At 41.8% G+C, this 24,915-nt stretch overlaps 1 protein-coding gene across 22 annotated transcripts in view; it reads left to right on the top strand.

Annotated features, from left to right (window-relative positions):
• The first annotated feature begins 653 nt into the window (after positions 1–653).
• Positions 654–24,915, top strand: part of Patronin (calmodulin-regulated spectrin-associated protein patronin) — a 213,072-nt gene continuing 188,810 nt past the window's right edge. For 6 of the 22 annotated variants that reach the window (XM_053795411.2, XM_053795414.2, XM_053795409.2 and 3 more), the window contains exon 1: positions 657–6,282. In XM_053795411.2, coding sequence (XP_053651386.1) covers positions 925–6,282 — 5,358 coding nt within the window. In that variant the 5' untranslated portion in view covers positions 657–924. Of the gene's footprint in view, positions 6,283–24,915 lie in introns of all 22 variants that reach the window. The other 16 variants (XM_053795424.2, XM_053795427.2, XM_053795423.2 and 13 more) reach the window with 6 other exon arrangements.

The raw sequence follows: 24,915 nt of genomic DNA, 5'->3' as shown, positions 1-24,915 counted from the left end.
GCTTATCGCGTAGCGGGTAAAGTGGCTGCTGGTGGTCCTACGCGCCGGCCCACGCCCTCTATACTGCTGCCACTACAAGGTATATACTTGTACCTTATACATGGTTCCATGGATGTACATAGTTCCTCGTTCTGGTCAGAAAGCATGATCACTCAGGCTGTTGGTGCTCGCTACACGCAGTGCATCGTCATATTACATTCCAGTGGATGTGTATAGGCCAGGGCATACTACCTCATTATACCCGTTCCAGTTATCCACCACTTTATCTCTTATTGCCTTCTCTGGACAAGTTATTTTGTAATCTAAATTATGGGTTCTCGTTCTCCCTTTTTACTTGTTAATAAAATAATAGGTCACTGGAGGTGTTGGGGGAGAGAGAGTCGGACTATTAACGGATTTGTGAATCTTTGGTTTGCCCTAAGTCACCATGATACTATATTAAGTAGTGTTAGACCAGTAAATGGCAAGAACATTGTTTCACGTTTTTCCCATGAGTGTTTATGTGGAGAGTTGTGGGTTGCAGGTACGTCGGAGGATGGGGTGTCTGGGAGCGGGTGGAGTCAAGGTAGACGGTTCAGTGTGACGGCGGCCACCGAGGTGAACGTTAGTGTCTTCCAGGGATCCTGGCTCCAGCTAGTCTCATGTGGCCGTGTTGGCCACCACATCAACACTTGTAAATACGGCGCCATCGCTTTGTATATAAATACTGTGATAACTCTACAGTCATGTGACCCAACTAGTGAAGAAATATTTTGAATACTCATGATAACCTACAGTGAGTTGCAGAGATAACCCTGGTTTCATTTAGTGTGTGAGCCCCTGGCCTACTAATGCTCGTATCCATTATATATGTGGTGACAGCCATGAAACAAGGCTGTCACATAATCTGGTCAGGCTGACCTCTTCACATTTTATTTATTGACGATGCGAGACTTCTTGAGGAAGAGTCCCTCTAGAGGGAGTGTAGGTTCATCTCTCTCTGGGTGTAAAAGACCAACGAGCCCTCCAGCGGGAGAGCAGGCTTCCCACGGCAAAGATAGCTCTGGAGTGGGCAAATTTGCTTCAGCCTTTAAGATGCGCGCCTTCCGGGGTAGCGTGAGGAAGAAGATAGCAGAACTGGAGGCATCAGCGAAGGATGATGTTAACAAGGTTACACCTAAAACTCTTCAGTCCCAGAGTGCCATAGCAAACTGTCACATGCCTGACCCAATGCCAATACATCATGAGGATGCTGATACTGACACAAAGGATACTGTAGAGGAGAGAGAGGAGATCCAGCAGCTGGAGAACACTAATCACGAGAATACAACTGGGAAGGATGAAGTCGAGGTTCCTAGAGATGAAGACCACACAGAATCTGAAGCGGAAAGTGTTTACGAGTCGCGCAAATTGATGCTCAGACGAGTGATGCATCACGAAGCAAAGGAAGCTAAGCAGAGCCACTGTGATCACTCTGATGCTGACTCTTGGACTGACCTCGAGGAAAACTTCGCCAAGATTTACGAGCCCATACCTTACAGGGTTCGCAAGGAGGCCTGGCACAAAATGACCAAAGAAGAACTCTTGCACAACATCAACAGTGAAAGAATGAGGTCACGCCTGAAAAACAAGAGCAGGAAGGAAATTCTTCAAGAGATTGATCACTTGCGAGCACATCCGGTACACTTCAAACAGCATTACAGAAACTTCAAGAGCCCAAAAGAAACACTAGGAAGCGGCGAGCGTCATTCGGCCTCCACCACACGCCAACACCAGGTGGTGGTAGCCGAAGTACACTCCCCTCCCCGCCCAGCCTGTCAAACGCTTCTCAGCGACACGGATAGCGAATTCGGAGAGACTGATTACGTGACACGCTCTGAATTGTACAGAAACATTCAGAACCTGCAAAACTCCTTGGCGAGGCACAATGATCTGTTGGTAGATGAAGACAGCCAGTCCTGGAAGTCGCTTCCCAGTCAACCCGATGATACTGTATATATATCGCGTTCAGACATATTGTCTAAAGTAGACCCAACGTATGCTTCCCGCTCCGAGGTTGCTAGGGAGATGAATGACAGCAGAGAGAACTACGTGTCTCGCTCTGAGATCCTAACTCGCCTTCAAGAGATGCAGGAGAGCGAGGATGAACGCGACTACTCGCCCACTCACACCACTGACTCCAACTGGGACCTGTGTTCTTGTGTGTCTTGTGAGCAGTGCGGCACCGAGGTCAGCTCTGCCTCTGAGGCTGAGTGCCACTGTAGTGCCAAGCAAGCTGGAGGCAAGACACATGAAGAGCACATCAGTCCCCATAGGCCCTCCTCACCTGGAGATCGATCTCTTCTCTCCCAAGATTCCTGGTCAAATGGAGAGTTCGAGAAAATCTACGAACCTATGAACAGAGCGAGCGTGGATCTCCGACAGGACTACCTCGTCAGCCGCACTTTAGAAGAGCAGGAAAAACGTCTCCGCAAGTTGGCTCATGTAGAAGAGCACTGTTCCTCTGCAGGCCGAGGCAAGTATCTCCCTGTTGACACATGGAGCATCAGTGGCAGTGAAGATGTGTACGAGCCCATGGCTCATGTGGCTCGCGCATCACTGAGGGGAGCACCCAGCTCCTCCGCGTCTAGTAATAAAATGCAACAAGAAACTAGCGGCAGTGGTGACCTGGAATTGCAACGACGCGTGCGTGAGATAATTGATGGACAGAAGCAGATTAATACCACAACCAGAAACAAGGTTGTACAGGCTATCACTGAACATATACAGCACCTTCATCTTGACAACATTTTGGACGAAGAAGAGAGAAATCACGAGATCAGAGAACGACTGAAGGAGGCCATGGCACAGGATTGGGAAACCTTGAGCAACATAAATCTTGGTCATATTTATGTCCCTATGGAAGAAAGTTCCAAGAGTTCAAAATTAGGGAGCAGAGAGAATACTGATTATGATACATTTGGCAGCATCGACTCTCTCATCTTCGAGCCCAAGGTTCCAGCCATTAAGGAGGCGTTGGATGAGACAGCCGTCTCCAATGTGGTGAGCAGCACTGACAGTCTCCTGGATAAGGTTCTCGAGCAGAAGCACGACACCGGGACTGGTGATTCTGCCTTGAGTGCTATGAAACTGCTTGATGACACACTTAGAGAAGAAGAGGGAAAGAACAAAGATTTTGAGGAAAGAAGTGACGAGGATGCAGAAGAAACTCCAGTTCCCACACCCACTCCTTCAACACTAGTCGAGAGCGAACAAGAACTACCCATCTACGACACAGACGAAGACCCGCAGGAACACCCAGTAAATGATATTCAGAACATCTCTAAAGAGAACCCTCTGAACTTGAAACAACACCCATGGCCATGGAGTGCCGGCAACCTAGATCACCGTGGCAATATTCAACCAAATAAAGAACCGACCAAGCTGCCTCTCAAACAAAAGATATACAATGGTCTCATGGGACTGGGGTTTATAAGATTTGGCTCTAAAGAAAACTTAAAATCTTCAGTCCTGCCCATCGTTCGGGACGACTCCACATTAGATATTTGTGGAAACAACACCTCGATGCCAGAAGTGTCTCATAAAGTACCTGTGATGAAGCTTCAGCGAGGACTGGACTCGCGGAAGGACCTGCATGGTTACCAGTCTTTCAAGGTGGATTTTCAACGGCTGTCCGGCAAGAGGTTGCCAAGCGAAGAGGACTCAACGTACGACTATCATCCAGATCACAACGAAGCACTGTACCACGGCGGCACCACTACCAGCCACGACACAGCGGACTCCGAGACGGACAGCGTGGCCAGCTTAGAGAGCGTTATTTTCAAGGGCAACCTCGCGGAGAAAGAAGATGCCAGCGACCTAGAGGACAAGAAGAAGAAAAAGAATTTATTCCGGCACAAGTTTGTCGTAAATCAGGGCAACGAATCTGACAATAGCGAACTAGTGGAAAACAAATCTATGAGCACACATCCTTACCTGGATTCTGATACATCGTGGGATTACATGGAGGCTGTTGATGAGGAGAAAGTTGCCATGCAGAGGTATGCTGCTACTTTGAAGGCTCAGGCTGACATGGCTTTGGCGACTCCCGGTCCAAGGGTGGTGGGCAATATGCGCAGAAAGTCCTTGCACCAGACTGACAGCATGGAGTGCTCTCCAGCTGCGTTACCTCCTGAGGGAGTGAAGTCTTCAGACTGCAGTCTTCAGACAGGTACTGGAGAAGCCCTCCAAAATGTGGAGGATAGAAGGGACGGTGTTTCTCCATCCTCCCCTATGACTCGCCAGCTGGCACCCTTAAGAGTAACCAGCCCCACCGAGTACACTGATGAAGAGATCGATGGTCGCCAGCTTTTTCGTGCCTACCAACAACGCCAGTTGCGACTCCCGAGTGACCTTGAGCGTCGTGACGGAGGTGGAAGCACTAGCACCACAACCCACGAATACCAGGACACAGAAGAGGACGTGTACGAAGTGTGTGATTCCAGCGGATGTCTTGTTCAGCGCGGGCAAGATAATCCGACGGTGGTGTTGCTGAAACACCATGTGTACCAGAGTATAGAGTCCCTGGCCTCACGTTCCTGTATTTCCTCCACACCATCCATAAAGTCTCCGGTCACTGAAGGCACACTGGACGATGGTGAGCTGCAGCTCTACGGTTCTCGTCATGGGGAACCTATCTATGGTGCCCGCAACTCTCTCCTTTTCCATTCCATGAATGGTGCCTTTGTTAGTAGAAGTAGTGACGATAGTGCCTCTAATCCTCCGGTCATTATCCGTAAGGGCAGAGTAGTGGAGCTCACTGAGGAAATGTTTAAAGGAACATTGGACCGTAATGTGTCACTTCAGCAACTTGATTCCCAACAAAATATGACCTTCCATAGCAGCCTTTTGCCTTCTCCGATGCATGAGGAAGATCGTCTCTATTTCCAAAACACCGTTTCATCCACAGAGTCACGAGAAGTCCACTCATATGAGAATGACAGTGAAATCTACGGCACACGCAAAGAAATTAGCGAGGAAATTTTGCGGACTTCCCGAGAGCAACAAGAAAGTGAGCCTCAAGTTAAAATTTTGGTGGATGAGAGATCCTCAGCAGACCCTCCCACACTGTTGGGGGGCAGTGAGAACACGGAAGTAAGGGAAGGCACGTCGACAGCAAAGATAAAGAGAGTGCAGAAGCTCGGGGTGTCTATCATGGGAAACAACAATGACATGATGATTCGAGAATTGAAGCTAAAGTTGAAGTGCAGGTTTAACCAAGATGACGAGAGTGAAGGTTCTCAGCACAACGAGAAGCTGCCAGCGATAAAACCGGAAGCAGCAAGCAAGGGACCTCTGACAGCCACCATCTCGAGTGACTCTATTAACTCTGTGGCACTGAAGAGGGAGCAGCTTGCACCTCACATGAACAAGATCTTCGGCTCGTTGTACGAGATGCGGCGTCAGAGCATTGAGAGTGAGGTGAGTGAAAAAGAGGAGGTTACAGGTGTAAAAAGTGAATGTGGAGAGCCTTCGCAAGCAAAAGCTGATGTCAAGGATACTAAGGAAGAGAAACAAGAGAAGAACGAGAAGGAGAAAGGAAAAGATAGAGAGGTTATCACTGTAACAAGAGCAGACGGAGGCGTGGATCAAGTGTGTTTACCTACACCAGATTACACACCGGCATCTACGCTACCTAGAGACAATCTCAACAGCACCATCATGGCCTTGGACCATCTTATGGACCACCAACTGGCCCAAGGGGAAGACTATAGCTTCGACTTGGCTGACTTGGCCAAGTATGTGCACGAGCACATCTCCAAGAATAAAAACCTGTATTCTGACCCAGGAGGCTTTGATGTCTCGTCTACTCCTGTTGCTCAGGTCAGTGCCCCTGTCTCTCCCAGTCCCATCAAAGATGCTATAGACCCTGATACTGATTTGGGTTTCTCTAAACGTTCTGTACACTTTGACATGAGCAAAAATCTTGGTGACTTAAGTGCCACTTGGTCAGACATAGAGAGCGTTATCTTCGCCGAAGACAAGTCAGCTTCTGAATACATGGACTGGGCAAAGAAGCAGGGGGACAATGGAGAGTACGTGGGGAGCGTTTTGTCTAGTGGTAAACTGCCAGTGTCCCGCATGGAATCTTATAGAGACAGTGACTACCTGTTATGGGAACAACTGGCCAAGATGCGGCGCAGTAATGTCCCAGAAGACCGTGAGCGCTGGCAGCTGGAGAAGACCAAACGGATGCTACTCTGGATACATCTCTCCAATGACAACACCTACACTGAGTGGTGTTACAAGAGCCAGTGGTGGAAGGTGAGCACCTACCTGCTCTGCGCCGTCTGCGTAATACATTTTTCACACCATAGTGGCAAGTGATGCTGCCCAACTTAGTCATGCACTAATTGCACAGTTATTCTCTTATTAATTAGATATAGTAGAGAAACAAGATTAGCATATTTATTCAGTGTTGGGTGTGTAGGTGACAATTGGTTTGGTTGCAAGCAAACAGTGAGAGAAATGCAGTATAATCCAAATCTTTATTGACGACGTTTGGCCCACACATTGGGTCTTGTCAAAAACAGATGTTTCTGACTCGATAAAAGGATCAAATTGCATTGCATTTTATCCATGGTGTTGGTATTTTATTCCATTATTTCCATGGTTATGAGTAGTAGAAGACAAAAGACAGCTGTCATGTTCGGTTCACTTGCGTTGGCTTAGTTAATTTCAGGGGTTTTCTCCCCGTGGTCGGTTCCACACTAGGCCTCCTGGTTGATGGCCAGATCACTTAGTTTGTTTGTGTTGGCCTCACGCAGTCCATTGTTGGCACCACATTCCGGTTAATAAGTAGCTAATTTAAGGATCTTATCAGACTTCCTTTTGAAACCGTTAGACGTCTATTGGTAATTCTCGTCACGTATGGAGGAAAGTACTGAAAAGATGATTCTCTGTATATTGAGAACAAAACATATACTCATCGGCTTGCAAGTTCTGACCTTATGTGACTTGTGGTGGTCAGCTAACTGCAACTTATTCTAACTGTTTGTCTACAGCTTTGGCCTATTCACGTTTTTATATACTCACCAGGGCACTTGTATGGACCTCGGGGAAATGTTAGTGTCTGTTGATGTTAATCATTAGAGGTTATTTTAACTAGAGGTTATTTTAACTTTAGTGTAATATTTTTATGCGTGATTGGTGTATATTTTTGAGTTATAGATGTGTAACTTTGTGTATGAATATCTTTCTGTGGAGGAGCGCTGAATGTCATCTTGCGCCAAGGCACTGTAAATCTTTAGAGTTTCTTCCTGTGTTGGTTGAGCCCTCATCCCAGTGCTCACTACTCGCCACGCCCCGTTACTTGGCTGGTAATCCTGGCTCTGATGCGCTCATTGCCACGCCCGCACCCACAGTTAAGCACGCCCTGCAATTAACGCTCATACTTGAGGTTTCATATTAGTTACCTGCCCCCGTTCTTCTCTCTTTGGTGGTCCGAGTTTGTCAGTCTTCCGGTTAATCAGTTTTTGTTTAAGGGGGCCACATTAAAGTTTAAATTTATAAATGGGGAGAGAACACTCTTCAAAACAGTGAAATGCAGTTGTATTTACCGCCCGATCTTCAAACTAGATATAAAGTGAAAATTAACCAGTTTATCAGTATAATCTGTAAGCGAGTAAACTATGAGAAGAAAATTTCGTCTTGAGAGGTCTAAAAGAATAATTTAAAACACTTTGTGGCCGTGGGTTGGTGATGCATACTGGGAAGCTGCTGTATAAAACTAATACATAGTGATACAAAACTCATTTCATGAGGAAAGACGTGTATTGGCCTGGACCAGTTTCCACAGGAGGTGCTGGACCAGCCATGTTGTGATGGCTGTAGGCCTGGTGGCTACAGGTAGCTATAGCCTGGCTAATCAGGCGATCACGAAGGAAGTCTTTCCACAGGCTGAGCCATCAGTAGAACTACTGCAGATACCATTACAGTATATCAAAATCAGTTTCCAGTTTATTAGTTTTTGCGTAGAGCTCCATCTCCCGGTACCCGCCGTTTAACCTCTACTCGTTCTGCACATTCCTGCCCTCACACGCTTTGGTTTATTTACATTTCATGTAAATGATATACAGTACCGACAATATGAAAAATTAGACACGTGTGTAACTTCTGGGCAGCATTTTTTGTAGACTTTACGTCATCCAGTGACTATCATATAAATTCCAGGACATAATTGGAAGAATGTATGTGGAACTGTATACAAAAGACGAGGTAATCCGTCCTTCAGCCTTGGAATTGGTGAAGGCTGAGGGAGTGATTACCTCGTCTTTTGTATATAGTTCTAGTCTTCCAATAATAGTCTTGGATTTATATGATAGTCACTGGATGACGAAAAGTCTACAAAAAATGCTGCCCAGAAATTACACACGTGTCTAATTCTTCATATTGTCGGTACTGTATATCATTTACATGAAATGTAAATAAACCAAAGCGTGTGAGGGCAGGAATGTGCAGAACGAGTAGAGGTTAAACGGCGGGTACCGGGAGATGGAGCTCTACGCAAAAACTAATAAACTGGAAACTGATTTTGATATACTGTAATGGTATCTGCAGTAGTTCTACTCTGATGGCTCAGCTTGTGGAAAGACTGAAACGTCGATAAAGATGCCCAGATGTTACAAACGTCTAATTCTTTACTTGGCTTCATGTATGGAGTTTGTGCTGGTACGTTCTTAACTTTTTATTGCCAGCGTTCTACTTGTTGGTGTTTATTACATCATTTCTAATCCAAACTAAAATGTAAGGTACATAGTCTTCCCCCTTTTTTAGTCTCTACAATTTTTCTAATTTTTCCCAATGTTTTTTTTTTTCCCTTTCTATGTTACTGTCTCATCTTTTTCTCTCAGTTGGTGATAATATTATTGGTGTGGAGCCCTGTGAGGCTGACACGGAACAGTTAAGATTGGAAAAGTGTGTTTATGTAGTCAAAGAACTCGGAAGGCTAACCAGGGAGGGAGAAAAAAGCTGTTGATGCTGCCTGTGTTACTGCTGCTGTTCCTGTTTCTGCTGTTGCTTCCTGCCTGTGACATACCTCTGAAAGGCTTCGAGAATTATTCTTCCAGGCCTGAGGCCAGACTTTTCCGTTGATTGCCTGTTCAACCAGACTGTTGTTAGCATCTCAATGGTCCATATATCCAGCATAGCCTTTTTGAACTGGCACTTTGAAGTAGTGATAGTTTCATCTTGAAAACTAATACTCTTGTTGTTACTGTTTCCTTCTGCTCATGTTGCTATCATCATTTCTTGCTACTTATGTTACTGCAACTGTTTTGCCGCTCATGTTTTTGCTACTGTTACCTTCTGCTCCTCATTTTTTCCGTTAGTGTAGCTGCTGGTGTTGCTATTGTTTGATTTTTACTAACTGGTATACATTAGTTTAGGCATGTGCCAAAGTATCGGTGCCAGTGAAAAAGTGACACATGCCAGTCGATACTTTTAAAATTAATTTTACGCGTGCTTAAAAATAGTAAAATTAACACGACCTTACGATTGTAAGTTACTCATTCACTCAAACACGAAAATAATGGTTATCCATGATTGCATTCTGGCGCAGAGAATAATAAAAGACAACACTTGTGTGTCTATGTAAATAGTGAGCTACTTCAGTCACTCTAGTGACGAGTCCATAGTAAACTAGAGGTTCTTTAAGAACAAATTTTAGTGCTTATGCTTAGTTATGATTATAATTCAAGAACAAATATAACTGCCAAAGAACAAGTTGATTCATAATATACCTACCCGCTGGAATAACACTTCTTTAATGTCAAGTGGCATCTATGAACTAAAAGACCATTGCAAAATGTTGTTGAGATAACACACCTGCCATCATGTGATGGAAATAAGTGGAATCTTACTGCCATGTTGTCTTTTTCTTTGGAAATATTTCATAAAACAGTTATACGTATTAATGAAAGGAATTGTCTAGTCTGAGAAATGCTTCATTATATGCAAAGTTTGAAATATTTCATCAAATGTTTGAGTGATCCAAGATTCTCAGGCTCTTGCGTAGCACATTATCATCTCTGTCAGTGTTAACTATGTCAGTGTTAACTAGGTTCCAGACTAACACCACTGACTATAACATATTTACCATATTTTTATAGACCGGTGTAAGAATAACTTGTTCACTGTTCATGCAACGGATGTCATATACAACAAACCTTGACAGCATTGAGAGTGAAATAAAAAAAAAAGCTCAGAATTCAGCCAAAGAACTGAGAGTGCAGCTGGTTTGCTAGCAGCATCATGCACCAACCTAATGAATAAGACACATGTGCAACAGCTAGATGTTTCAGGGGTCAGTGCCCCCGCAGCCCGGTCCCAGACCAAATGTCAGATCAACCTGGCTGTGATGGATGTGGGCCAGTGGGCCGCCAGCATCACCAGACTGGTTGATCAGGCAAGCACCAAACAAGCCTGATCCAGGGCCGGCCTCAGAGTAGAAAAAAAACTTGAAACTCGTCAAAAGTAAGGGTAGGATCAGTGTCTCATCAACCAGGCTCTATCTGCTGGCTGCACGCAGTCCCACGTAGGAACCACAGCCCGGCTGGCCAGGTACTGATTGGAGAAGCTTGTCAAGTTCTCTCGTGGAGAGGTTACCTGGAGGTTATTCCGGGGATCAACGCCCCCGCGGCCCGGTCCATGACCAGGCCTCCCGATGGATCAGGGCCTGATCAACTAGGCTGTTACTGCTGGCCGCACGCAGTCCAACGTACGAGCCACAGCCCGGCTGATCCGGCACTGACTTTAGGTATCTGTCCAGCTCTCTCTTGAAGGCAGCCAGGGGTTTATTGGCAATTCCCCTAATGCTTGATGGGAGGCTGTTGAACAGTTTTGGGCCCCGGACACTTATGGTGTTTTCTCTTAGTGTACCAATGGCGCCCCTACTTTTTATTGGCGGCATTTTGCATCGCCTGCCCAGTCTTTTACTTTCGTAGGGAGTGATTTCTGTGTGCAGATTTGGGACCATTCCTTCCAAGATTTTCCAAGTGTAGATTATGATATATCTCTCCCTCCTGCGTTCCAACGAGTATAAGTCAAGTGCTTCCAAGCGTTCCCAGTAGTTAAGGTGCTTGACAGAACTTATACGTGCAGTAAAGGATCTCTGTACACTCTCTAGATCTGCGATTTCACCTGCTTTGAATGGAGATGTTAATGTACAGCAGTATTCCAGCCTAGAGAGAACAAGTGATTTGAAAAGGATCATCATGGGCTTGGCATCTCTCGTTTTGAAAGTTCTCATTATCCATCCTATCATTTTCTTTGCACGTGCGATCGTGGCACTGTTGTGATCCTTGAAAGTGAGATCCTCAGACATTACTACTCCCAGGTCCCTTACATTAGTTTTCCGCTCTATTGTATGGCCGGAGTCAGTAGTATACTCTGTTCTAGTTATTATCTCCTCCAGTTTTCCATAACGGAGTAGTTGGAATTTGTCCTCATTGAACATCATATTGTTTACCGTTGCCCACTGGAAAACTTTGTTTATATCTTCTTGGAGGTTAACCGCGTCCTCAGCAGATGACAGCCTCATGCAGATCCTAGTATCATCCGCAAAGGATGATACGGTGCTGTGGTGTATATCTCTGTTTGTCTGACATGAGGATAAGGAATAAGATGGGGGCGAGTACTGTGCCTTGTGGAACAGAGCTCTTCACTATGGCAGCCTCCGATTTAACTCTGTTGACCACTACTCTTTGTGTTCGATTTGTTAGGAAGTTGAAGATCCATCTCCCCACTTTCCCAGTTATTCCTTTAGCACGTATTTTATGGGCTATTACGCCATGATCGCATTTGTCAAATGCTTTTGCAAAGTCTGTGTATATTACATCTGCATTCTGATTTTCTTCCAGTGCATCCAAGGCCATTTCATAGTGATCCAGTAGTTGTGAGAGGCAGGAGCGACCTGCCCTGAATCCATGTTGCCCTGGATTGTGCAGATTTTGGGAATCCAGGTGATTTGCAATCCTGCTTCTTAGCACTCTTTCAAAGATTTTTATGATGTGGGACGTCAGAGCTATTGGTCTATAGTTCTTAGCTAATGCTTTGCTGCCACCTTTATGGAGTGGGGCTATATCCGTTGTTTTAAGTGACTGGAATTTCACCCATGTCCAAGCTCCTCCTCCATAGTGTACTTAGGGCACGCGAGAGGGGTTTCTTGCAGTTCTTAATGAAAACAGAGTTCCACGAGTCTGGGCCCGGGGCTGAGTGCATAGGCATGTTGTCAATGGCTTTTTCGAAATCTATCGGAGTTAGGGTAATGTCGGAAATCTGGCATACATTTATTGAGTTTTGAGGCAGAGATTTTTTGGTAATTTCCCTTTTGCACGAAGGGAGGGCGTTGAAAAGTCGGAGACTGACTTCTGACGCTCTTCTAGTTCTCTCTTATGTATATATTGTGTTCTTGCTCTTTATTGGAGGTATTCTGCATAGTCTGGCAAGTTTCTTGTGTTCATACGATGTGATTTCAGAGTGCAGGTTTGGGACCAGTCCCTCAAGGATTTTTTGAGGTGTAAAGAATGATGTATTCTTTTTGCCTGCGTTCCAGGAAATATAGTTGAAGGGGTTAAACGTTCCTAGTAGTTTAGATGTTAGAATGTATACGAGCAGTGAAAGTTATCTGCTACAAGTTTTCCAGCTCAGCAAACTCGCCTGCCTTGATACATCAGTATTCCAGTCTGGAGAGAACAAGTGACTTAGAGCATCATCATTGGCTCAGCATCCCTTATCTTTAAAAGTTTATCCATCCTATCATTTTCCTTTCAGTAGTAAGAGTAACATTGGTGTGATCCTGGTCTCCTAAGCGCGGGATATCATCACTGCCAAGTCTCGCGTGCAACTTTAGCTGTACTGTATAATTTGTCCTGCACTCTATTTTTCTTTGGTCTCTTTATTCATTCTTCCATATCCTAGTTTGATGATGCAAGTCAAGATGTCAAGTTCTTCAATCCCTATTAAGAATTTTATTTTGATAAATGTTGTCAAGAAATTGTCGCCAACATTTCCAACAACAGCACGTCACAGACATCTGCCTCGGGGTCACAGACATCTGCCTCGGGAGCCTTTTTCCAATAAAAAAATTTCATTCAAAAACCAATGTGTTGGTAAACGTATTAAAACAGACAGGCAGAGATAGATAGATAGATGGATAAATGAATAGCAATGGCGTTATTGTTTAAAGAAGAAAATCCACTAGAGTGGTGGAAAAAAAATAGGATAGTTCTTGCACTTAGAGCAAACCTAGCTAGTAAATATTTGACTTCATACCCCCCCCCCCCCCACAATCTTCAGTAGAGTGAAAGATTATTCACCAGTGAAAGGAACATCTACTCTCCTCATAGAAACACAAACTTCGGAAAACGTTAATATGTTGATGTTATTCAACTTCATTGTCAGAATTTTTATTTCAGCAATTATAGTAATGTATGTAGTTTGTTTTTCAGGTATTAAAATAATTTATTTCTGTATTTTTTGGATGCATTTCATCAGAGTTTAGAAAACTATAAACTGCATAATGGAAATGTGTCAGTTAATTTACTTTATTAATAGTGATTATTAAAGTTCTCAATTATTAATTTTCAATTTCCAGTTATTGAAAGACCCACATGAGTTTAGAGCTTACTGTGAATTATCCATTTAAATAAACAGTATTATGAGTGTGTTGGATGTTTTAGTTTCATGTTTAACATACGTACCTGGAAAGTATTCAGACTTTTATTTTTCGTAATTGATTTCTGATTGTCTTCATCAAATTAATAAATATGTAGATAGATTCAGAAACTTCTTTTCCTTTTGTGTAGACTTCTCTGGTGTGCCAGTAATTTGTAATGACATTGACATCTCAGAGAAATTAAGCTATTGAATATTTATCAGTGGGTTATTTAATACCTGCTGACTAATAATCCCCTTATATAGTGAACATAATTATCATAAGTTATTTTGGTATCGTCCCTCCCTTAGTTTATTTTGGCTATACAAAAACTCCCCTAAACATGTAAATTTGTTTCTGGGTTGTAGTTTTGAGACTCGAGTGGATCTTAGCAGTCTAGATTCACTGGAGTAAAATTTTTAATTTAAGAGAAGACGGGAATGATTAGATATCGAAGTGGTGCCGACCCAAAGGTAGTGTGCAAGACCAAGTGAAGGTGGTGTAGGTAATGGCTTTATGATTCTTATGATCACATGAAGGTAGGGTGAGCAATGGTTCTATGGTAAGTCACGGAAACGGCTATTGATGCTGGACTTGTTGCTTGTAACGTATATGATGTTTGGTGACTGTCATAGGTATGCGCATATTGAGCGCAGAGGGGCCAAGTCTCCTGGAGCAAAGTCCTGGTAAACGTGGGTCAGTGGACCGAACTGGGTTAACGTAAAGGGGGTGGGGAAGACAGCTGGACAAGCCAGATAATTGTTAGTCCACCAGACTAAGTGGGTGACACTAACCTTCTTAGGGTTAGCGTTACCACCATGACTGACTGGCTTTATGCTTCAGGTGCTTCCACTACTCACAGTCATTAGCACAGTTTTGGGGTAAATTGGATATGATAGAAGTGATATATATATATGAAAGATTCTTCCGGGTGTCAGTGCATCCTCGGCCCGATCAACCAGGTGATATGCTTCATTGTATAGAAGATGGTCGGGGCAGTGTCTCAAGACAAGAGCTAACACTCCTTGATACCGCATGACTGACTGCTGATCACTTAGTGCTCACACCCAGTTAACCATTGATGAATCATAACAATTAAATTTACGGTTATTCGTAAATTGTGTGACGTCCAATTAAGGGTGATTTCCACCGTAATTTGTTTGAGTGATTGTTGTACAAGAATCGAACTTTAAGTAAAAACGAGCAACATAAGCATAACTGGAGGTGGTCATGACTTGTAAAGAATTACTGGTGAGAGCAGCAGCAGATGCTTCAGTGAGGTTGTCAGAAAGCAGATTACTGTTAGTAGGTTTCCACAACTGGTTGGGTATATAGTGTGGGAGTGGTGCGCGGGTGACCACAGGTGGTGGTCACACCGCTAGATTACCTTCTATTTCACACTGCACTGCCTCATCCAAGCCTTCTTATCACTTTGTAACCTATAGTTACACCACCAGTGATATATGTACACATGTGAACGTTTCCAGGGATTGTTCAGCCACTTGTTGTCATACGTGTTCCAGGTTTTTTTTTTTTTTTAGTTTCTACCTGTACAATACTTGTAAACCGTTTTCGGGGAAGGGAACTCTGCCCCCGAGGCCCGATCTCGGCTCAGGCCTCCTAAAATAAAGAAATAAAGAAAACAATGACTAATCGCGTGTTGTCATCCGCGTGTGTGTGTGCAGTGGTCCAGACTGATATTGATCCTGCCTCCTACACTGCCTTAACGTAACTATTCTTGAAACTGTGCATTGAATTTACCTACTACATCGTGTGTACAAATGGTGACATTAGTTTATAGCAGTCACGGTGTTTATACACTGACAGGTGTTTATGTACCGTATGTATAAAATTTAATCTATGTTTTAAGTATATTTGTGTACCAATGAAACGTAGAAATAATGACCCACGTGCGATCGATGGGCTTTAAACCTAATAAACAAAATATATTAAGCTTGAAAGCCTCGTTTTCCATAGTTTTTACTACAAGTTTGACGGAGAAATTACAAAGAAAAATAAATCGTTTGACAAATGAAAATGTTCATTGGTAACAAATTTCAGCTGCTTAGACTTGGAATGAATGAAATCAAAACACAATATAAAATCTGAAGAGTCTTATAGAACGTATGAATCACGTGAAGGATTTAGGAAAAACTGCCAAATAATGTCATTTGGAGAACAATAAGGTAGATAGTGAAGACCAGAAGAAACAAGATGAATTATGATAACTTTCAAAGCAGGAAAGATAGTAGAGCTGGCACTTTTACTCCTAGTATAGAATCGATAAAGCATCTACTGGGAACTCTTCAAAGCACTGTTATTTTCGGGACGGAGAGGAGATACCTGATAATATATACGTACATGGTACGTAACCTGTACACTGTTGTAACAACTTACTGAAGTGAAAGATATGGGAGAAAATGTAGAATATACTCTGTGAAACCCCTGGGGACTGTTGGATGTTATCAGAACATTCTACCAGCAAAGATCAAAAATATTGCAGTAATGAAGATAGAAGGTTTCAAGAAGCTGGACAGACGCTGGTTCAGCCGGTTCTTACGGCTGTGTGCCTGCGGGCCGCCAATACAAACAGCCTGGTTGATTTGACAATCAATAAAGAAGCCTTGCCTGAGGAGGTAAAAGAGCTCTCGAACCTAGTCACAAGTTTGTTGGCTTAATTGTAATACCACCGATGTGTGACAGTTCACTCGATTAAAACATACCTTATACTTATTGTTTCTTCCTCTTCCCTTATTATCTTCTGTTTTTTTTCTCACTGTGACCTGATAATGTTACAAGAATCGAAACATCGTCTGAAGTTTCATATTTAAATGCGTATCTTTTTTTTTTTTTTGGTGAATGAACATACTGTTTACCACTAAGGTTATCAGTAAAGTAGTTATCTTGACATAGCTGTACAGCAGTTAGCGGTGAACGACATGTGCGGCCGCAGCTGTGTATCCTTTAACCAGCATCATTTGCTGTACCTGTGTAGCAATTATCCAACAACGATATTTTCTCCTAAAGATGGGAGGCGGGGAAATGGATAATAAAAACAAAACCGAAAGAAAAGGTAGTAAGCAGAGTGCATGGAGACATACTGGTAGGTGTAGATTTATGTTCCATACCGTTATGTTGTATACCAGATTGTAATGCATGTCAATGATGTTTGTTTACCAGTTTGGTTGGCAGTATTATATTCTGCTAGCTTTATTGTCGTGAGTGTCAGTGCCTTCATCTGGGACTTGATCATTGTTTACTACGTTCTTCGTTATTTGTTTACACGAGCATTTTACATTCATGACTGTCATTGTAGCAGACTTGTAATGCAGAACATTACGTGGTAGTATCGTCATGTCGCAGCTCTCGCCTCCCTTCTCTCCTATACTCCGCCCTCCCCTCATGTGTCTCACTGTGCTCCCCTTCCATTCCTACAGTACTCCACCCTGTGTGTGAAGGACGCCATGCAAAAAAAAAAAAAAACTTGATTAGATACGGATGCATAATGATTGAGGATGAATTAGGGTGAGTGAGGTGTGTTGGTAGTGGATGAGACAATGTTTGCAATGTACATTTACCTATGACGGGCTTTTGGAACAAGCACCAGACAAGCCTGGCCATGGGCCAGAGTTGTCTGTGCTTGCTTAGTCAACCAGGCTGTCGCTATTGGCCGCCAGCTGGACGACATATGTAGCTTATCATAGCCTGGTTGGTCCGGCACTTGGCGGAAGTACTTGTTAAGTTTTCTCTTGAAGACTTTAACCCGTTTTTTCCCACATTATTTCTGGTATCTTCTGGTAACCTGTTAAATAGTCTGGAACCATGGATGTTGACTGTGTTCTATTGTGCTTTTCACCAGCAGGTGAGGTGAATGAAGAATGATGGCTGAGCCTTGCCAGTGACTGAAGCAACAACTATACTCTTAACAGGATTTTTTTTTTCTCTTAAGCATATAAGTTGACTGGGAGAGCTTTCCAGCTACTGTCTGCATTCACGACATTATATGTTTACTTTCCTGTGTTAATAGTTCTTATTCTTGTAATATTTCCTTTGAAATGTAGTAAACTGGTTTTAGGGGAGGCGACAGGATGAAAGCAGGCCTCGGGATGACCCCCGGGGACCATTAACAGGTGGTGCACATCACACACCACCTGTCAAGATATCGGAAAACATTTGTTAAAGTATTATTCAAAGCTATAGAAAAAATGAGGAAAGAAAAACTACATTGTCCATAAAAAAACTCGCCACTCGGTAGAACGGAAGATTAGAGGGACTTAAAACTGATACTTTCTGAAGATAATACATTAAGGATAACAGGAGGGAATATGATAGGCTGGATAGCTAGAACCATCAAAACAAGAGATGTCTTTTACTTATTATCTCTTGTACAAGAATATTGCTGTACACTAACAATCCATTTTAGCGAAATCACAGATCTGGAGAATGTACAGAATGCCTTCACTGTCTGTGTAAATTCAGACAAACACTTAATGTATTATGTAGCATCATAAGTACCTCGAAGTGTATTTCCCCTGTAAAAATGTATAATGTACACCTGGAATGCTCTGGAGGGATTAATCCCAAATCTGCACTCTTAAATCTTCACCCTTAAATCACTCAACGAGAGCAAGAGGTCCTGGCCGACGGCACAAAATACTCCCGTGTAAATCAGGAATGTAACGAGTACACAAAGATAACTCAGAAAGTGTGAAGTGATCAAGCCTTTTCGTATGTTTACCTTACATTACGCTTACTATGCGACGATTCCGGGGGTCATAGCCTTCCTTTTTCCGTCGGCCCGATCCCAGATCAGATCTCCAGGTTGCTGACATTATCGACAAACCCCTAACTGTCTTCAAGAATCTTAAAAAGTTCATATATATATATATATATATATATATATATATATATATATATATATATATATATATATATATATATATATATATATATATATATATATATATATATATAATTATAATTTTTTTTTTCAATAAACAAATGGGGTCCACCTCTGGTGTAAATTGTGGGACCCATAGCCTCGGAGAAGTGGATAAAAAGGCTTCAAGGAAGAATATTTGGATTTCTTCCTGAAGCCGTTTGAATATTCCACTTCCCCTACCACCCCATCTTTTCATATATTTTTTTTTTTACCAATAGGAATATTTTATTACATAATATGGTACAGAAGATTTAAGAGATACATTGTTGATATAAAGGTGGCATATATATATATATATATATATATATATATATATATATATATATATATATATATATATATATATATATATATATATATATATATAATAAACATATATATATATATATATATATATATATATATATATATATATATATATATAATCACACACACACACACACACAATGTATATTATAGCATGGATAAATGTTAAAAGTTAAATTGTTACAATGAATGATACTTCGTTTTATGGGAAATAAATGCAACGTGAAAAGAAAAAAAATGTGCTGATACCTTTTACCCAGCACTGGAATGCTTGCAACAGAAACCGAGAGCTGTCTTACACTTTGCTCAGTAATATGGCTTCTAGCAGTTTGAACCTCTATGTAATACTCAACTAAGACACTGGTTGCTATTTTTACTTCTGGGGAAAACATGTCCGTGACCTTTCTCTTGGAAGCGAAGCTGCCTCGATACAGAGTTACTTTGTGACGGTATTTGTGAGTTTGTAGTCTGTACTTGTTATAATCTTGGTATTTATGCGTGTATGTATTTACTTTTTGTCAGGAGCTCCGAGTAATCTCGCCAGTCAAAACTATCTTTAGAGAAAACTGTCACTGACCTGCTCCACACTACTGACGATATCCCCCGCGACCCTCAGGGTCGAGGGGTCCCGTCTGGCACTCAGGGTCGAGGGTGTAAGGGTGGGGGAGGGGTTATATGGTGCGGCACTTGGGTATTTCTAAGGAATGCCACTCACCTGTTGAGTGAGAGGCGACCCAGCTGCACTGTACTGAGGTCGTTGTTAGCCTTTTTGCTGCATATAGTTGCCAGGTGACTAATTTGTTCGTTACATCCAGCTTCCATTTAGCTAAACTTTGTAGTGTCTTATCAGATCAGAAAAAAATCAATATGAATTGTGGCTAAAAATAAAAATGACTATTAACTTGAATGAAATGCTAGTAAAATAATTAATACATCAGTGTCGAGGTTATCAAGAACATGTACAGGTAAATCTTGCTTCTTACATTCACCTTACTCTTATCTTTAATTTACTATTTCTTAGCAGTTTTTCCCTGTAATATCTTCTTTGCTTCATCAAAGATCTTGGCCTCTGAGTCTTCTTGTTATGAAGTAATATTCACTGTTTACTGTCAGTTTTAGTCAACATTTGAAAGCTGTTGAGAAGAATATCTGTGTTCTGTAGTTATACATAGTAATTATATAGTATTTCTATTTTAAAATGAGTTGAGCGATATGCAGAGTAATAGGCGATGCATTTAAAAAATGTATGGGATTAAAGTTATAATGGCTGTATTGGGGACTGATGGCACATGTATAGTTATGTGTTTTGCATGGCCAATATTGAAGTCATTGCCATAAATGCTTTAAACTAAGGCCACAATTTCACGCAAAAAAAAAAAAAAAACTCCGGTGTGTTGTTGAGCCGGGTGCTTTACACCTTTATATACCTTTGATGAATACCGAGAGTTTGTCTACTCCCGGAGCCCGGCCATGGGCCAGGCTCCTGCACACCTTGTAAACATAGGACCCATATGGTTTAGTTGGTGCAGTTTGTCAGGTACTGTGGCTATCAATTGAGAGTGCTTTGACAAATTTTTCAGCAGTGGATTGAGCTGACCTACTTTGCGATTTTAAGAGATGTCCTTAAACTTTATTTAAAAATTAACTGTGGGAATTGTGAATAGTTCCAGCTACTGTATTTTGACTTCTATTCCTCATTTTGAAATTATTGCATTTGTGAAAATACGCACATGTTAACACCCCTGAATTATACTCGGAGAAAATCATGTACATTAATTTATTTTTTAAGCGGTCTTGGAGACCTTCAGATAATAAACAAATAGTGCATTATCGCTTTGAATTATTGGACGTCTTGGTTAATTTATGTACACGCACTCTCACTTGTGTACATTGGCGATTATCTTTCATGTACAGGCGATCCTCTGGTGTACAAACGTGATCTAATATATACAGGCGATTGTCGTGTGTAAACTGGCAATCACTGTGTACAGTCCTCGGCAGAGATCCTCGTTGCGGACTCTAAAGCATTTTGTAATACCTTTCCCATGTACTGTTGTGTACACAATCTTGCGTGCACAAGTTATACTGTGTACACAAGCGACCGCTCGTTACGCACACGATCCTTATTTCTAGAAACAAAATATTTTGTAATTTACTATCACTTAACTGAAACTTTATTTACTTTATTTGGGTAATACATATTTTCTTTATATTATATTTTGCACAAGTGATAAAAAAGTGGCATTCATGGAGATTATTTGAGAGTGAGTTTATCAAACCACTTTGTCAAGGATTTGCCTGAATATGTTCAGGTATTGGAGACAATGTCATTCTTTGCGGAGGTGAATGTGTAAGGTCAGTTAAGCCTGTTATCCTTGATTTGGCCAAAAAGTTAGTGGAAGACGCGTCATCAGTAATCTCTCATTGTTTCTTAGGGATAAACTTATATCGTGCATATAAACAGTACTGCCGACAGTACTGAAGGAGAGGTAAAGGTGCAAAACGAGGTTTTGTGTTGACAACGTTTGCTTTATGCAGAGGTTTATCAAGTTAATCATTGACCTAGTAAGCTGTACATGGAGAGAAACTGTTATAAGCTTGTTCTGCACCTGTCTTTTCTTCAGCTTGTATCACAGTAAGTGTTGTCATTGACATAGTGTATTGCAAGTGTCTAAATAGTTACACTTAATTTTAAGAGATAGTTGTGAGTCTAGCAACATTTTAGATAAACCTGAGAAATATTCTAGTGGCATTTGCAATCTGGTTTAGCAACTCTGCTGATGGAGTGTTTAGGACATGCACCTCATGCATACATATCTCACTGCTGACAGAGGATAAGGAGTTAATATGTTGAGTTAAAACTCACGATTCAAAGCAGCAGTTACTTGATGAATCAAAGTAGACAGTAAACCATAAAAAAATGATAAAATTGGAGATGACAGGACTCCCTAGACAATTAGATAAAAGTAAAGTATTAGCCAGAATAGAAGGAAGGTACTGTGGGAACAAATGACTTGTGTGACGCCATGGTGAAGTAGTACTACTACTACTAGTACTACTGCTAGTACTACTACTAGTACTAGTAGTACTAGTACTACTACTAGTAGTACTAGTACTACTAGTAGTACTAGTACTACTACTAGTAGTACTAGTACTACTACTAATACTAGTACTACTAGTAGTACTACTATTAGTACTACTAGTACTAGTAGTACTACTACTATTAGTACTACTACTAGTACTAGTAGTAGTAGTACTACTAGTAGTAGTACTAGTACTACTACTAGTACTACTACTAGTACTACTACTAGTACTAGTAGTACTAGTACTAGTAGTACTACTAGTACTACTAGTACTACTAGTACTACTAGTACTAGTAGTACTACTAGTAGTACTAGTAGTACTAGTACTAGTAGTACTACTAGTACTAGTAGTACTACTACTGGTACTACTATTACTAATACTACTACTACTAGTACTACTACTACTAGTAGTACTAGTACTACTACTAGTAGTACTACTAGTAGTACTGCTACTAGTACTACTAGTAGTACTACTACTAGTAGTACTAGTAGTACTACTAGTAGTACTACTACTACTAGTAGTACTACTACTAGTAGTACTACTACTAGTACTACTAGTAGTACTAGTACTACTAGTAGTACTACTAGTAGTACTACTAGTACTAGTACTACTAGTAGTACTACTAGTACTAGTAGTACTACTAGTACTACTAGTAGTACTACTAGTACTAGTACTATTACTACTAGTACTACTACTAATATTATATTTACTACAAGTACATGTACAAGGTATACAGGTCTAGCTGACATCAATGACATACTATATAGACAGCCGCTTGTTATGCAGAGGATTTCGGGCAAATTAGGACAGCAGGTGTCTTATGGAAACACGTCCCTAATGTTTTCCAGCCACAGGTTAACTGTCGAACAGCTGGATACCATTATACGAAATGAAATAGGCAAGCACTAACAAGCAAACTATGCAAGAAACTAGAAAATATAATGGAGAATGGCACCCTGTCCCCCCCCCTCTGTTCTCTCCCCAATCCTCTTCCCCTCGTTCCTCTCCCTCCCCGTAGCTGCCTTACTTGTGAAGAGTTTAGAGTTAATACTCTCGGAGCCCGACCATGGGCCAGGCTCATCGATATCCTCATTGCATTACTGAAGTCTCCCAACTCAGGTTGACGCATTTCAGCACTGTATGGGTCCCATCTTGCGTTATGGAATGTGACAGTGGATCCAGGTGGTAGACAGTGGAGCCAGGTGGTAGACAGTGGAGCCAGGTTGTAGACAGTGGATCCAGGTTGTAGACAGTGGATCCAGGTTGTAGACAGTGGAGCCAGGTGGTAGACAGTGGAGCCAGGTTGGAAAAAATGTACTAAGGAACCTATCTGCTTTTTGGTTATTTTCTGAAGTTTTATCGGAAGAGGGTGACATGGAAGACGAAATGAAGAGATAATATTTACTGTTAGAAATGCTGAAAAATATCTCTTAAACTTTGAGGTATAACCTATATAACGGGGCGAGTTTCACGAGCAACTGTGCAAAGCAAACCCTGAGAAGGAAAGTTTTGAGAAGAAAGTGGACTGAACAGGGAGAAAGAAATGATATGCCAATTTTTGCGTCTGGTGTGGGTGATTGTGGTGTAGTTCATCATGACCAGCAGACAGCCAGCCTGGTAGTTGATCTACAATTGAGGCATAGCCATCAAACAAGCAGCGGAACGGAGCAGCTACTGTCACCTTCATTCTTGGTTACCTTTGTTCGTGTTTTGGAATAACAAGATTGACTACAAATATTCTAAAAGAGCACTATGTACAAAGAAAATCTTTAATTAAAAAAAAAGTTCCTCCTGCACAAGAGCGAAACTTATTTTCAAATGAAGATTTGATGTGTGTTTGTGTGAACGTGTACGTACCTGTTTGGTTCCATGGGTGCCATGTAATAATGACACTTGGTAGGTCATTGAATTTGTGTACAGGAAACTTCGTAGTGTTATCATTGTTCAGATGAAGTTTCCAGCGTTTATTTAACATATCCTCATTTAATTGCGTCGTATTTTTGGTGCAGTCTGTTTCCTAATGCTTCCATTTTTTAAATATTTTCTAAGTTAGGTTACATAAACCTGTGAAAACATTTCAGATGTGAATGTTGAACTGGTGGTGAGAATAGTATGCGAAATATGTCCTCTGCTTCTTAGCTTTTTTAACCTGACAGTAGAGCAACGTTCATGGATGAATTCTCCGGCAAGAAATGGTGAGCGCTGGACAGGTTTTCTTAATAATTAGAAAGCATGAGCGCACTGGTATACCTTGGAAAAGAAGGGAAATTCAGAGTAGTGAAGAACTTTGGTGCTATTGGTGTGGGGGGAGGGAGGGTGTCCACAGGGGTAGATGTTCGTTGTGTGGGTGTTCAAGGGTGTGTGTGTGTGTGTGTGTGTGTGTGTGTGTGTTGTGTAGATGTTTGGTGTCTTGGGGTAGGCTGATGTTAGCTAAAGTGTGGAGATAAGGGTATTGAATTGGGCTGGGTATTCAGTGTTTGTGGATATATTCCCTGATTTCCTGACCAATTTCTGCTTGCTGGAGGGACTGATTACGAATCTGAATACAGAAATTACCCCGTATGAAAGTGGGAGGGATGTGCGAAGTAGTTGTACAATTAAGTACACAAAGAGAGTTCACATGATGGCTAGACGTGTACGACAAATTGCCTGCATTGGTGGAAGATAACACTTTACCAATGGGCAAATAAAAACGTGATCATTGGCGACAAATTTCAGCTGCTTAGACATGAGAAGAATGTAGACCTGAAAAAAGGGCACAGTATATAGAACACGGGCACACCACATGGAACGTAAAGAACATGCAAAAGACTTTGGAATAATTATGTCGGCGAATCTGTCAATTTGCAGATGACTAGATGAAAAAGAAGCAACGCTTGTATTGATACTTTACAGATCGCCTTTGTTCTTG

This window comes from Cherax quadricarinatus, chromosome 78, assembly GCF_038502225.1.
Source record: "Cherax quadricarinatus isolate ZL_2023a chromosome 78, ASM3850222v1, whole genome shotgun sequence".
Lineage (NCBI taxonomy): Eukaryota > Metazoa > Arthropoda > Malacostraca > Decapoda > Parastacidae > Cherax > Cherax quadricarinatus.
The sequence above is the reverse complement of the archived record's forward strand: the minus strand, read 5'-3'. Positions and strand labels throughout refer to the sequence as shown.